General features: G+C 38.1%; 1 protein-coding gene across 1 annotated transcript in view; it reads right to left on the bottom strand.

Moving 5' to 3' along the window:
• Positions 1-271: 271 nt before the first annotated feature.
• LOC104545368 (N-acetylglucosamine-1-phosphotransferase subunits alpha/beta-like) overlaps positions 272-13,452 on the bottom strand; it is a gene marked incomplete at both ends in the record, with an annotated part of 26,007 nt that continues 12,826 nt past the window's right edge. The window contains 4 exons of the mRNA XM_010190492.1: positions 272-395; positions 1,979-2,149; positions 3,182-3,361; positions 5,116-5,277. Coding sequence (XP_010188794.1) covers positions 272-395; positions 1,979-2,149; positions 3,182-3,361; positions 5,116-5,277 — 637 coding nt within the window. The remainder of the gene's footprint in view (positions 396-1,978; positions 2,150-3,181; positions 3,362-5,115; positions 5,278-13,452) is intronic.

The raw sequence follows: 13,452 nt of genomic DNA, 5'->3' as shown, positions 1-13,452 counted from the left end.
AATAATAATAGTTTGAATTTCTAAAAGTTTCCTTTCTGCTAGTCAAATCTGGTACCCAAAGAAAGATCTTCCTATGCCCTACTATTTGCTGTAATTTTCCACAGAAATTTGTAATTCGCAAGAAATAAGATTTTCATCTGTAAGCCAACTTTTTTTTATTAAGGGATGCAAATTTTGTAGTTGTAGGAAAATGACAAATTACAGAATTTACCTTAAAAAAACCAAACAAACAAACAGATCACTTTTTCTGCATTAAACATTGCTGTCTTACCAATGCAATCACCTCCATCCCAGTCACATGCTGAGTTATTACAGGCTTTATCACAGTAACCATCTTTAATCCACGAGCCAGGACATCCCTCAGCACAGTTTGGCACAGGCCAAGTCAAGTAAACCTGGAACAACATTACAGTGTGAGACAAGGACTGGCAAACAGAAGTCAACTGATGAGCTTGTTTCTTGGAATACAGAGACTTAAAATTATGCCTCCTTGTGTATAGTGCCTTAAGTAATGATTCTGTGATTTTAAGCATTCACGAAGCTTTACAAAGAGCATTTAAACCCCATCACCTCTGAAGTAAATGTTATCCCCTTCAAACAGAAGGAAGAACTGAAGAAATTCCAAGGCCATACAGCAAGGCAGCAATGGCCAGAAATAGAAAGCAGGACTTCCCAAATCTACTTCTGCAAGCCATATTCCAAGGAAAATTAGTATATTATCTTTTGTGAGATAAGAAGGGGGAACTTAAACTCTGAATTAACTCTGCAGTTCACTTGTTCTCCTGACTCAAAATGATTCTTCGTTACTAACCAGTCATGAGATAAGCAGCACATGTTGAACATAATCCCTGAAGCATCTGATCCTCTATGACTTCAACAACTCTAAGAACTGCTAATATGAAAAAGAAGTGTGTGTGAGGTGTGTATTTTCAACTGGGGAGGCATTAAAAGCCACACAGGTTTTCCTTTAAGTGTTATTTCAAGATTTTAGCAACACACTTCCTACTGAAACACTGATCATGTTGTCAGAAACACCACTGTACCTAAGCAGACATTATCACCATAAAGATGAAGAATAACAGCAGAAACACACTAACAACTATATTTTGCAATTATATGCCTTCACCTGCATGATGCGTTTAATTCAGTGGTCTACAGTGTCTTGCGTACTTACTGCTTTAATATAAATAACAAATATAAATCCTAATTTTTTTCCTCCATGTCGCTCTTGTAGATCAAGCTCATGGATGAAAAAAACTGCTGGCAACCTGTCTTTATGCATGACTACTGCTAATGTTTCCTCAGCCTGCTTTCCTTGTTTAACCCCAGTTGTTGATATTAGGTCTGCTGAAAGACTGCACTGCTTGATGTTCATGAAGATGCAACAATATATCTTTTAGTAAATAATTATATACATGATTATATACAGACTGGGCAAAGATATTGTGGGTGTCTGGAACCGAGGTAGTTAATGGTAAATCATGCAGTTTGAATGTAATCTGACCTCAAGCATTCCCATGGAAAAATTCATTCTGTTTTGTTTTGAACATTTCCCACCAAACAAGAGTTTACCAGGGAGAGAAGACTGACAACTGCCAAACACCACAGTCTTACCAGTGCTCCAACAGAAAGTGGGAGAATTAGATGACTACACTGATAAACTAATGCATGAAGGCCTGACAGAGGAACAATTATACCACCAGAAACCTGTGAGTGAACACGAATAAAAGTAATTCTGCAACCTAAACATGAACACTGTACATGCAAAAAAAAAGGACAGGGCCCTCCCCACCCTGCACCTTTGCTAACAATTGTCTAGTTAAAAATAATGAGCCTATAGAGGTCAAAGGAAGAGCAGGGAGCAAAGGAAAATCTTATATTTGCTCTCCCTTTCAAAGTAGTATTTCTTTGACTTTTTAATATGTCAGCATAGCAAAGTTTTACATCTGGTAAAAAAAAAGCTTTCATAATGGCTTACCTTTTGACCTTTAGAGTGACTGTAAAAATCATCAGGCCAAACATCCTTTCCAAACATAACATCGTCATTGAGATAGATAAACTTCTGAGAGAGGCCACTGATCCGATGAATGTGACTTTCAATAGCTGGTGAACTGAAGGTAGGCAAGTGACTCACATTCTGAAATATTTCCTAAAATAAAAAAGCCCCAACAACCCAAACACTTTCAGAAGACACAAATAAATTAAGAAAACAAACAATAACAGGTCAAGCACATCAGATGTATTTGATAATTATCTACTAAAAAAAATTTTTATCAAGAACAAGGAGATGAAACACAAAAATTAAAATATTTCAGCAAAAAAAGAAAAAAAACCTTTGCTATCTTCCTACACAAAACCATTTTCAAGTCCGCTGCTTAACTGAAACTGTACCTGGTTCAATGCAAAGACAAAAACTCCTCTTTCACTGAGTACTGGATCAGGCCCAGTGTACACATATTTATACTTCTCATGCAGTACAGGCTGCACAAAGTTTCAAGCAAGTTAAACCTGTTCCAGCATTCAGAAAGTGAGGGTTCTTCCAGCTCTTTCAAGTGACTTCACAAGCAGACAGCAACAGAAGTTGAGTTAGTATCTTGTTACCACTTAGGTTGCTCAGGGCTCCTACAGCACGTTCAGATACCAAAATTACTCACGAATTCATAATAAGAATCTACTAGAGTATTTTTGTTTCACTTATTCAGGAAGCTTAAGGGATTCAATTTCTCTTTTTAAAGAAACATTTTAGAACACACAGCTACTTTTTTGCAGCAGTCTTCTTAGTTCCAGTAATTGTAATCCATCCTGTCTCAACACAAGCTTCTTAGGTTATTACTGGCCTTGAGAGACTGTTTATGGATTAAGATTACACTTTTCTTCCCACCAGTTTTTTAATAAATAGACTTCATAAAGAAATTAAACAAGGGTATGCTTTAGCTGAAGTCTCAGTATTTAGAAAAGTGGACTAAATGAAGGCTTGATATATATTCAGTTATCTGCTTAGCCAAAATACAAATACTTTCTGGGGTTTAACAAAACTATGGATGACACAGGGAAGAGGTGGTCACTTCTACCTTCCAAATAAATGCAGCCTTTAGCTGAAAGAGAGTAACTGCGTTTCAAAACAAACAGAATTTTTAATAGTGGCACTTTCATGCTGGTATTTTATTTTAATGGGTTTTACCTGATGTGTCACTATGGTTATCCGAGGATTATCCAGGTTAAGCCACGAAGGAATCTGCCCATTAGTGACAATGAAAATATGTCGTACCCAAGGGGCATGCCTCTCTATTGATCGTAATGAGTATCTCAGCTCTTCATTATCTTCAAAACGGCTGGCAGAAATATCTTCATCCTGCTTAGACTATAAAAAGAAAAAATCCTTCCTTAGATTTGAAATAAAACATTCAATTTCTGATCCGGTTAGGTAACAACAGTGTGGTTTAGCATACGAGTGCATAAGCATTTGAGAACAGACATTCAAAAGTAAAAGTACACTGATCAAGTACTATTCCTTCATCTAAAGGATCATATTCTTCTGAACTATCAAGGTAAACAATACAATATTCTGACATCAATTGGCTGACCACGTGGTATCATTAGGAAGTCTGCTGCCCACACTACAATATGACAGTGCCTTGTGTGATCCCAGCTCTTGAAGGATGAACCCAAAAAAACCCACACTATCCTGTTTTCCTGGAGTCTCAATTATTTCCTGATCTTTATCAAAAGCCAAGTTGCATTTCAAATCAGTAACGTCACCTTTCAGAAACCCAGTTTTAAGAGGCTGGGTCCTTCCAAGTACATTGCATCATAAGCCATATATAAATGTCACCTAATATAGGTAGAGTGGTAGTGCCAATGTAGCAGCAGCTCTTCAATTATCTCCCGCTCTTTTAATTTAAAGACTTTAAGCAGGAGAAAACTAACAAAACTAAGCCTAATATTCAATATCAAATGGCTAATGTTTCCATATGGTTTTTGTTAAAAAAAAGACATGTTAATTAGAAACTCATCAGGCAAGTAACAAAATTATGTTACATGACACTGTAACATATGTTTCTTTTCTCATTTATTAGAACTTAATGATCTGTTTTTAAAACAACAATTACGGCTGCCTAAAAGGAACGTATCTATAAGAAGTAAGCCCAACTGAAACAGGAAACTCAAGAAAAGTTCAAACATTAAACAAATACTGCAGATCATTCACACTGTAAATCAATCTCCTTCTTTTCTAATATGCAGAGTAACACAGCTCAGACATTTTCAAAAATGTAACATCCAGAAGTACTTCAGCAATACCGACATCCATTGGCTAGGTACCCATTTACAATATAATGCATAATTTCAACATGGGGAAGTATAAAATTAGAGTTCAGGGTTAGTATTGACAAAGTTCTCCAAGCCAGGTTCACAGGAGACAAAGACAGACCCCAAGCTTCACTGAACAGGCCACAGTAACTTTATCCATGCCACTTGACATTTACGGTAAAATTAAATTCTAGCAGGAGAAAAAACCCCAAGATATTTAGAAGATCTTATCTTGAAACAGACACCTTCCATTTTGTTTCCTTTTGCTAAACCAAACATTCTTGCTTGTAGGAAAAATATTCAAATTAAACCTCCTTTTCTCACAGACAACTGTATTTCAGTTCTCCAAAATTTTTGGAAGAGAAGTAATTAGTCCTTGCTTAGCATATATATGATGCTGCAAAGCAAAAAATGCATAAGAAACACATTAGGAAGGAGATAATCATGTTTATTAACAAAGCTCTCTGTCTCCCCCAACACCAGAAGCCTCTCTATCTGGCAGTCAGTATCAGCTAAGCATTTCAGGACTTGACTGCACACAACTTTACAGACCATGTGCACAGGGCAAAATTTTTCACTTGGTGGAGAATGTGAAAATTTCAATTAAATGGCAGTCTGATCCTTTTTCGTCCTTGATTTCAAAATGTGACAGTGCTCTCACGATGTTTTCTTACAACATAATAAGTATTGGATTCTCAACACTTCCAAGCTTCTGGAAGAAATCCCATGTCACTGACCCGTCAGCCTTTCTCTGTTTGCATCTTTTAAATACTACAGCCTTCACATGCTGCAACAGAATTTACATACCTGACTGACAGAGCTGAGGTCCCAAAGTAAATAAGCAGGATTAAGCGTCAGTTCTTTCCCATCTATAGTCATGTTCTTCTTTGCTTGCTTGCTCAGTTCTTGGAAACCTTTGGGGTTATTCAGTTGCAAGAGAGCCACGCTGGCTTCTGAATAGAGCTGCAACTACACAAGCAGAGAAAATAACATCTGGCATGCACTCACAGCAGCACTCTTCCTTTGCCACTTCCACCTTTTTGTTGTATTTTTCTTACTAGAGTTACTAATAAGAACTGATACACACTCCTTTTAAAGAGCTACCATTTTGTAAAAACACAAAAAGGGGTAGTAAAATGGGAAATGAAACACATTTAAAGATACAAAACCTTTCTAGATGCCTATTTTTCACTTTTCAAAGAAAATTTCTCTTTACACAGTGATCCAGCAACAGTAAAGCTGTCCATGCTATAAATATTTCTGAATTGAATAGTAAGTCCCCATCCATTCCCTCCCACCTCCAAATAACAAAATTCATATTTTCTTACAACTTTATTATATGACTGAAAGAATCATACTTTTTTCCATCTTAAGCAATGCTTTTCTCAGAAAATTAAGGCCAACAATTCATCACTGCTGCCAGAAGCGTGAAATTTTCAGAATGGTTTACAGATCAACCTACAGCTCAGAAATCCAAGATACAAAGGGCTCCAGAACTAATCTGTGTGGGTCTCCAAGTCCTTAATGCTGGTTGCCAATGTGCTGTTAAGGTCATTTCTTAGTTGGGTACTGTTTGATCTGTTTGCTGGTTTTATCTCTTGCCACTGGTAAGTCTGTATATCAGATTTCATAATGCACAGGATAAGAAGGGGCCTGCACTGCGTGCCCTCTCTAACAGCTAGTATAGCTTACAAATTGCAGAGCACCAAAACATTTCACTAGCAATATAGCATAACCCAATAAAATTCCTCATTCACTGTACGAAGTAGCATGAGCTGACACAAACAAGCTAGAAGCAGAACTGCTCTTTGATTCTTCAAGTGCTGCATTCACCAGTTAGACTGAGAATAGATGCAGATTTAATAAACGCTGTTAATGATTAACTATGCTTAATTTTTCTTCCTTCATGCAACAGAAGACAAATAACCACATCTACTGGATTTTCAGTTGTACAAGATCTGTAAGAGCACTTCATAAATTAACAAAATTTGAATCCTGTCCCATTCAAAAACAGCAAAACCATCAGTTTATTTCACAATAGCCTTGTTACTTTTTCTCTCTTTTTTTCACTAAATCTGACCCTTTCTGCACATTTTAAGACAACACTTGTCCCAGAGTCTGCACCCCTTCCCTTAGCAAGAGCAGCTGCCCTTCTTGTGACATTTTAAAGCTGTTGATGCTTTGACTCATATGCTATTTTAATCTTTCAATCTGACTTACGAGGCTTGCCATTAGAAAAATCTGATAAATCTCAGACCTTCCAGGGAATCATCTGAACCTACGGGTGGAAAGGATGGCTTCAGTAACTAAATGGCTGAGGTATAGTTACGGACTGCAGCTAGCCACCTCCAAAAATATCAGTATCTAAATGCTACAGATTGCAAAGCTGCCTGCCATCAGTGGGTATGTGCTTTATTTAGGAATACAACAGTGTCACACGGTCCCTTAGAGTCTATCATTTAGAACGTACATATAACAAACCAAAACCATTACCATTCTAGAGCTTTGAAAGCACTTAAGAACATTTAGTTTCTCTTTGTTTCCACCAAAGTCAACAAAATAGGCACCTGTACTATGGATTCCTAACTAGATTTATTATAAACACTTCCCCTTCCTCACTGTCCCCCGCAGTAACGCAGCACATATACTGCAGGTTTTTAGATATGTAACAGTTGAAGCACAAAAAAGAAGTACTGGAAAAATAACTCCGAAGCTGAGCAGTGGAGCACAAGATAATCCCTATATTGAATAGATTATTTTTATTACATCTGTGGTTGTTTTCTTTTCCACCAATACCTTTTTTTAAGACAAGTTTTTTCATAAGCAGGGCTACCAATAAAGTTAGATTTCAATGAACTTATCTGGTGACATAACTAACTAGATTCTAATACTCTGCAAGCTCTGCTCATTTTCTTGCTGGTATATTCAAAATGGAGTTCTCCCCTGGCAGATTTTCTGATGTCTCACAGATATTATCCTCCTCTCAGTGGGGACGCATCCAATTGCCCGTTCCCTTGAAATATTATCTTCCAGAGACATCTTCATCCTGACAAAACAGGCCAGCAGATCCAAAGATATTGTGAAAATAAAAGAGAAACACAAGCAGGCAGATGCAGAGTCAGCATGATCAGGCAAGTGTCTGCTTCCAACACAAGCAGCCTGAAAAGACGTCGTGCAGGCAACACGCACAGACCCCCACCCGTGCACATTTATATCCTGTACTGGAAAACAAGATGGTAAAACCGCATTCTCCCCACCAGGAAACTGTAAATGCAGGTTGTTTTTTGGAGCCAGCACATTTGGCAACGCTTAGACTTACTAGAAGGCAGGCCAGATGGGCTAAGCCATCCCTTGCAGAAGCAAACACTTTCATTTCCACTTTCTCAAGGTAAGAGGCCTCAAAAGCAGATTTTTTTTTTCCTGAGGCAGAACTCTTAACCAGTCTTTAAATTATTCTGCTTTATTTTCTTAACAGCCAAAGTTGACTGCTAAGGAAAGGAGATGCTCCTTTTTCCACACTCTAGTATGGATACTGGGAAAACTCATGCTCATATAGCAAGGGAAGGGGGAGGCATATGCTGTGTCAGTTACAAAAAGCTTTACAAATATGAAATACTGTTGTCTTACCAACTTATCAAGTTTTCTTTATAAGGCAGCTAGTAGGAGGGTCATCTCAGAGCCAAAACCAATGCAATACTTCAGTTGTTTTTTTTCTTCTCTACAAAGCTTACTTATTACATCTGTGTGAACATACCCCACTAACTCCTGAAGCCACCTGTCTGCTCCATCAGCACTGACAAGAGCAGCAACAAGAGCACCAGATCCCCTCACCTTCAAAAGCAGTGAGGACAGCAAACACTCAGCACCACCCTGTCTGCACGTTCCTGTGTGGATTTTCTTCCATTAGTAAGGTAAGGTCATTAAGAAACATTACAGCCTTTAGTTTCCAACACACCTCTTCCATATACTTGTGCACATGCAGATTAAAGAGGAAATAATGTTTTGCAAAGGAAGAAGATCTGCAAGCTCTCAGTATTTCCTGAAGCAGTTAGGATATTAAATCTTGAAGGAAAGTCACCTTTCTCCAACAATTTTCACTACTGCATACTATTTCAGTGAAACAGTGTTAGCATGATAGCCGCAAAAAAATAAAATTAAACAAATCAAATCCCCTCATCCTTTCAAGCTTTCCTTATGTCACTACCTAGTTTTTAAGCCACAAGCATCTTTTAGACCGAACAATGATAGTTTTCTTTTGAAATTCTGGTAAGGGGGGGGAAGAAAAACTGATGAATTTTTTTCAGTTGTTGTTCTTCATGTATAGGTACAATGTAACATCTTGACAACTTTAAAGAAATATGGCTTGGCAGCTGACAGCCGCACAACCAGAGTAACACCTCCATCTAGTGGCTTACTAATGCACCGTTAAGAAAGTGTGCAAAATAAAAAGCAGCCAAACAATTTTGAACTACACCTGTCATAACACATACAACGCAGAACACCAAATGTGATCAGCAGAGACTCTGCTGCTTACCTTTCCTCTGGAAATAGACTTTCATTATCATTACATTACAGTGCAGGCCGTAAGTACAACATTTCAGTAGACTGCAACATATGTAATTCACCTTTGAAACTTATTCATTATATAGTAAATCTTCACAATTCAACCCCGTAAGCTGCTTTTCTCAGAGATTTTTAGAACAAGAAACACCTGGCCCAGATGTCCAAGTAATTTTTGGTCCTCTTTGGATTCAAAAGGGATTTCAATCAAGTGAACAAAAGTAATCCAATTAAAGCAGCATTACCAACAATCAACACAAATGCACAAACAGTTACACTTTTCCCTTTCACACCTTTCTATCTTTCTTATAGCAGCACTGTTGTTGTAATTCCACTTACTATTTCTTTACTTCCAACATTGCACTAAAACAGCCCCTTGGAGCATACAGAAACCCATTAAGCATCAGGAGGCAGCTATGAGACACAAAACTCAAGTGCAACTTTCTTTCTCTCCATCAGGTATCTCACACCACTTCACAGACATCAGATTCCAGAAGTGATAGCAGCAGACAAATTGCTGCAAATTTCAGTGGAGACTAAAAAACCAACTTTTCTGCCGCTTAATTCTAGCATTAACCTAGCATTTCTCTCCTTGGTAAGGAGAAAAACCACACTTGGTCACGTTTACCATTACTGCCTACCTACAGCTTCCACTGAATGAAGAACCAGTTCTGAGTTAGGATCTTAGTAAATGCTTCTGTAGAAACCACCTCATCAATGCTTCATATGTAAAAATGTTTATCTTTGCAAATAAAACTTTTCTTACATTTATATCCATATATTGCATTGTAGGTATAGCATGAATAAACTGCTACTATCAAGAGCAGAGAACTGGTTGAGGAAGAATCCACTGCTATGACCACACAAGGTACAATAATCTCAATTTAACTGTTCTAAATCATCTACCACCAGGAAAAGAAACACAGGCAGCAATGATAACTGGATGGAGAAGGTGCAGAATGCTGGGGATACATGGTGAAAATTGTGTTTCTACAGAGATGTGCCTAAGCACAATGCAGAACAAGGGCTCTTAGATAACAAATTGACCACAATGGTAATGTTCACACAAAGATAAGAACACATCAAGAAAAAGTGACCCAGCACAGAAAGATCTGTGAACAACTGGATGACAGATGACTGCCAACAAGGAAGAAAACAGAACTGAGACAGAGTAATGAAAAAACACATAGAGGCACATTAATAGGCATGTAGAATAGGCACGGGATGCCGCTTCCTTAAAAACAGACAAGGAGATGTGAGACATATCTAAGACACCCCAGAGATGCAGCCTTAATGTTCACCTGGAGAGCAGTGCAAAACCACAGAGAAACTATAGCATTTTTAATATTTACTAGTTAAGCTAGTGATCAGCTTGGATACAGACCACATATTAGTCAGCTGCTTGGACATGAGAAGTATAACTGAAACACAAGAAGAATCCATCTATCATGTTTTTTGTTGGACTAATACTGCTACGAGATCCTACTGGAACAGAAAAAAAGATGAAAGGGGTCATGTGATGAAATGGAAAAAAAATGAGTGCAATCAAAAAATTAGGAGTCCCGACAGAATCACTCCACAAGTCTTAAAACCACACGACAATAAAATAACAGCAGCTGGCTCAAAAGTAATTAGGAGAAACCTGGGTATTTCACTCAACAAGGTGGCCATGAAAGATGGAAGGTCTCACAGTACAAGAGACATGAGCTTGCCTAAGAATAAGGTCTGTGCTTGACAGATTTACAGCAGAAATTTACAAACTTCTCAGTGCAGGAAGTGAAAAATAAACACAGGAGTATTAAGTAGAAAAAGCATCAACACTGACTTGAACAATAGTTAGATAATGCAATTAGAGAAATAACCACAACTAATGAAGTTAGAAAGTACCTGGGGAGAGGTGGGGAACAAGGGGAGGGGTGGGGGGGAGGGAACAGAAAAAAAACCCCATCACCAAAACAAGTATTCTTATACTAAAAGAGTAAGTTTTAGCAGCAAAAAAATTTAGTACGAGCCATGACAACAGACATCACATGGAAGAAATGAAGGTGAAAACATCAAGGACAGAAAGGAGGATTCACGAAAGACACATAAAAGTTACTCCAACAAAGGAATATCGAGTGTTAATGATACAAGCCACCAGAACTCAAGAAGTCACACAAAGTAGGGTACTATGGAGAAAAAACACTCATTTAAGTAAAAATAATTTTTCAAAAAGATCATAAAGCAACATCTGGTAAGAGAACAGAGAAAGAAATTCCAAATATTGTTTGAGGGGGGAACATTCCACAGAGCTATGTTACTATTAGAGCTTGAATCCATGATGTTCAGACAGAGTACAAACATTACTTAGGATGGTGCCCCAATATATTTCCCAGATGTGGAAACAGACAGATTTCTTTTCAACCACATAATCTCTGAACTGAAAAAGGCAATATTATATGAGATACCAATATGGTAATTAATGAGAATGTTACAGAATTGCTGCTCCTAGAAAATAACCCTAGGTCAGGAAAACATAAGGTAATTAATTTTAAACTAAAACAGAAAAAAATAATTAAGGAACATCTTGTTAATAAATTTCTTGAATGCTAAAGGGCAAGTTTAACAAATTAAAAGAGCTGGTAATTGAAGTCAAAGGTATTCTGAGCTCTTCAGCTCCATTAAGCCAAATGTGTTAAAACTACCAGGAACCTGTAACTGAACCTGTGGTGATGAACTAGAAAAGGCTCCAAATGTAAGTGGATGAACCCGCACTGAAAGATTGTTCAGATCACTCGAATTCAGGAAGCATTCAGCCATGTTCCTCATGCAAACCTAGCACGTCTAACAGCAAAACTAAAGTATCATCTTCATTCAGACAACAATCTCATTTCTCTACAGTAAGCACCATTCCTTTAAAGCAATTAAGGAAAGATCTATGGCATGTAACAAGCAGAGACTGGCAGACTGATCACATGAATATCCACTGCCAGTTAACCAATGTGCCACTAAGAGAGAAGGAAGGATGCTGTGGCCATACCAGAGCACATCTGCCATCACTCATCCAAATCAACAACAGATTCATGACAGCAAGAGACAATTTTTATGAACAGCACCAATACCCAGCAGTGGAAGGATGCAAAGGAAATTATGTAGAAACGGTAGCAGCACTGTTTGCAATGAGCACAACTGAGCACACAGCAAGTCTCTGACGGTCTGCTGGCCTTGGGTTAGCTACGTACTAGGTATTTTTCACTGTATAAAAAGTTCTGGTGATGCATCATTTAAAATGCTGTACAAAATTCCAGTCAACGGTGTTGAAGGCAGACAAATCCACAGTGCAAGTGGCAGGGAAAGGCTGTCAGAAGGATGAAAGGAATGGAAAGCCAATGCTGTGAGATGAGCACTGTCTAATTAATGTAGTAAAACAAAGGCTATGAAAAGCCATAGCCACTCTATGAATATATTAGAGGTGTACACAAAGGCAGAAGAAAAGAGCAATTTATACTCAAATAACTGTTTAGCAGCTCTCTCTATTATGCTGGTTAAAAGTATGTAAGGAAAAGAGGTACAAATGTGTTGACATCTGAACGTTTCTACCATCAGTGAGACTTTAAGACAGCCTGTTAACACAAGCCCAGACAAGAAGGAAGAAATTCACCTCCCATTTAGTTGCAGTGTGACCAGCCTATGAAAGGGGTTACACAACATCATGTCTGCAATAGCAGAACACATGATTTGTAAGCCTAGCCTGCCAAAGAAAAAAAAACAGGAGACAAAGAAAGGAAGTCATGCTCACTCAAGCACCAAGAACAAGCAACAAGTAAATTAGCACATCCTACAGGTGGGCATCAGACTAATGAAGACAGATTACCTATGGACTGACATCCCTTCACCCCTGCTAACTCCTTCTCCTCCACAAATGACCTGGCCTCAGCACCTTCCACATCACCAATCACATCTCTCTCCAATACATAAGCCAGTGATTTTCAGACTTTTGAAACTTTTACCTATTAAACCTGGCTGTAACTGGAAAAGGTGTTCAATGGGCAGAAGGCACAAAATGCTAATGGCTGGCACAGTCACTCAAGTTGTGATCTACTGCTGCCTTGCAGGTGCGTAAGTTGAAGTGCAACATGCTCAAAGATCATAGAAAGTACTTGGCAGGCAGAAATATAGCTGTGAAACAATCCAGTGCTGTTACTATTAATTCTTCTAAAAGCAAAGAGGTAAGAAAAAAGCTAAGAAGCTATATAAACAAAATTCTGTCACATTAGGTAAGACAGTGCTATAGTACACTTCAGCAAGACAACAGCCTATAGCAAATGGCTTGAAGAAGGCTGATGCAGCTGGTACTTTTTTATCAGTTGTAGGCTAGCAACTTTTGAAGGCAACTACTAGAGTGACTATTTACTGGTACTTTTTTATCAGTTGTAGGCTAGCAACATTTGAAAGCAACTACTAGAGTGACTATTTATTACTCTTCACAACTCAAGGAAACTGAGTTACACAGAAAAACAGATTACTATCAGAAACACCCTAAGTCTCCTAGGTGGGTGAGATCCCATACGTGAACCACTCCAAAAAGAAACAACTAAGTCACTC

The sequence above is a fragment of the Mesitornis unicolor genome, unplaced genomic scaffold, assembly GCF_000695765.1.
Source record: "Mesitornis unicolor isolate BGI_N332 unplaced genomic scaffold, ASM69576v1 scaffold18338, whole genome shotgun sequence".
Lineage (NCBI taxonomy): Eukaryota > Metazoa > Chordata > Aves > Mesitornithiformes > Mesitornithidae > Mesitornis > Mesitornis unicolor.
This window is presented reverse-complemented; position numbering and strand designations above follow the sequence as displayed.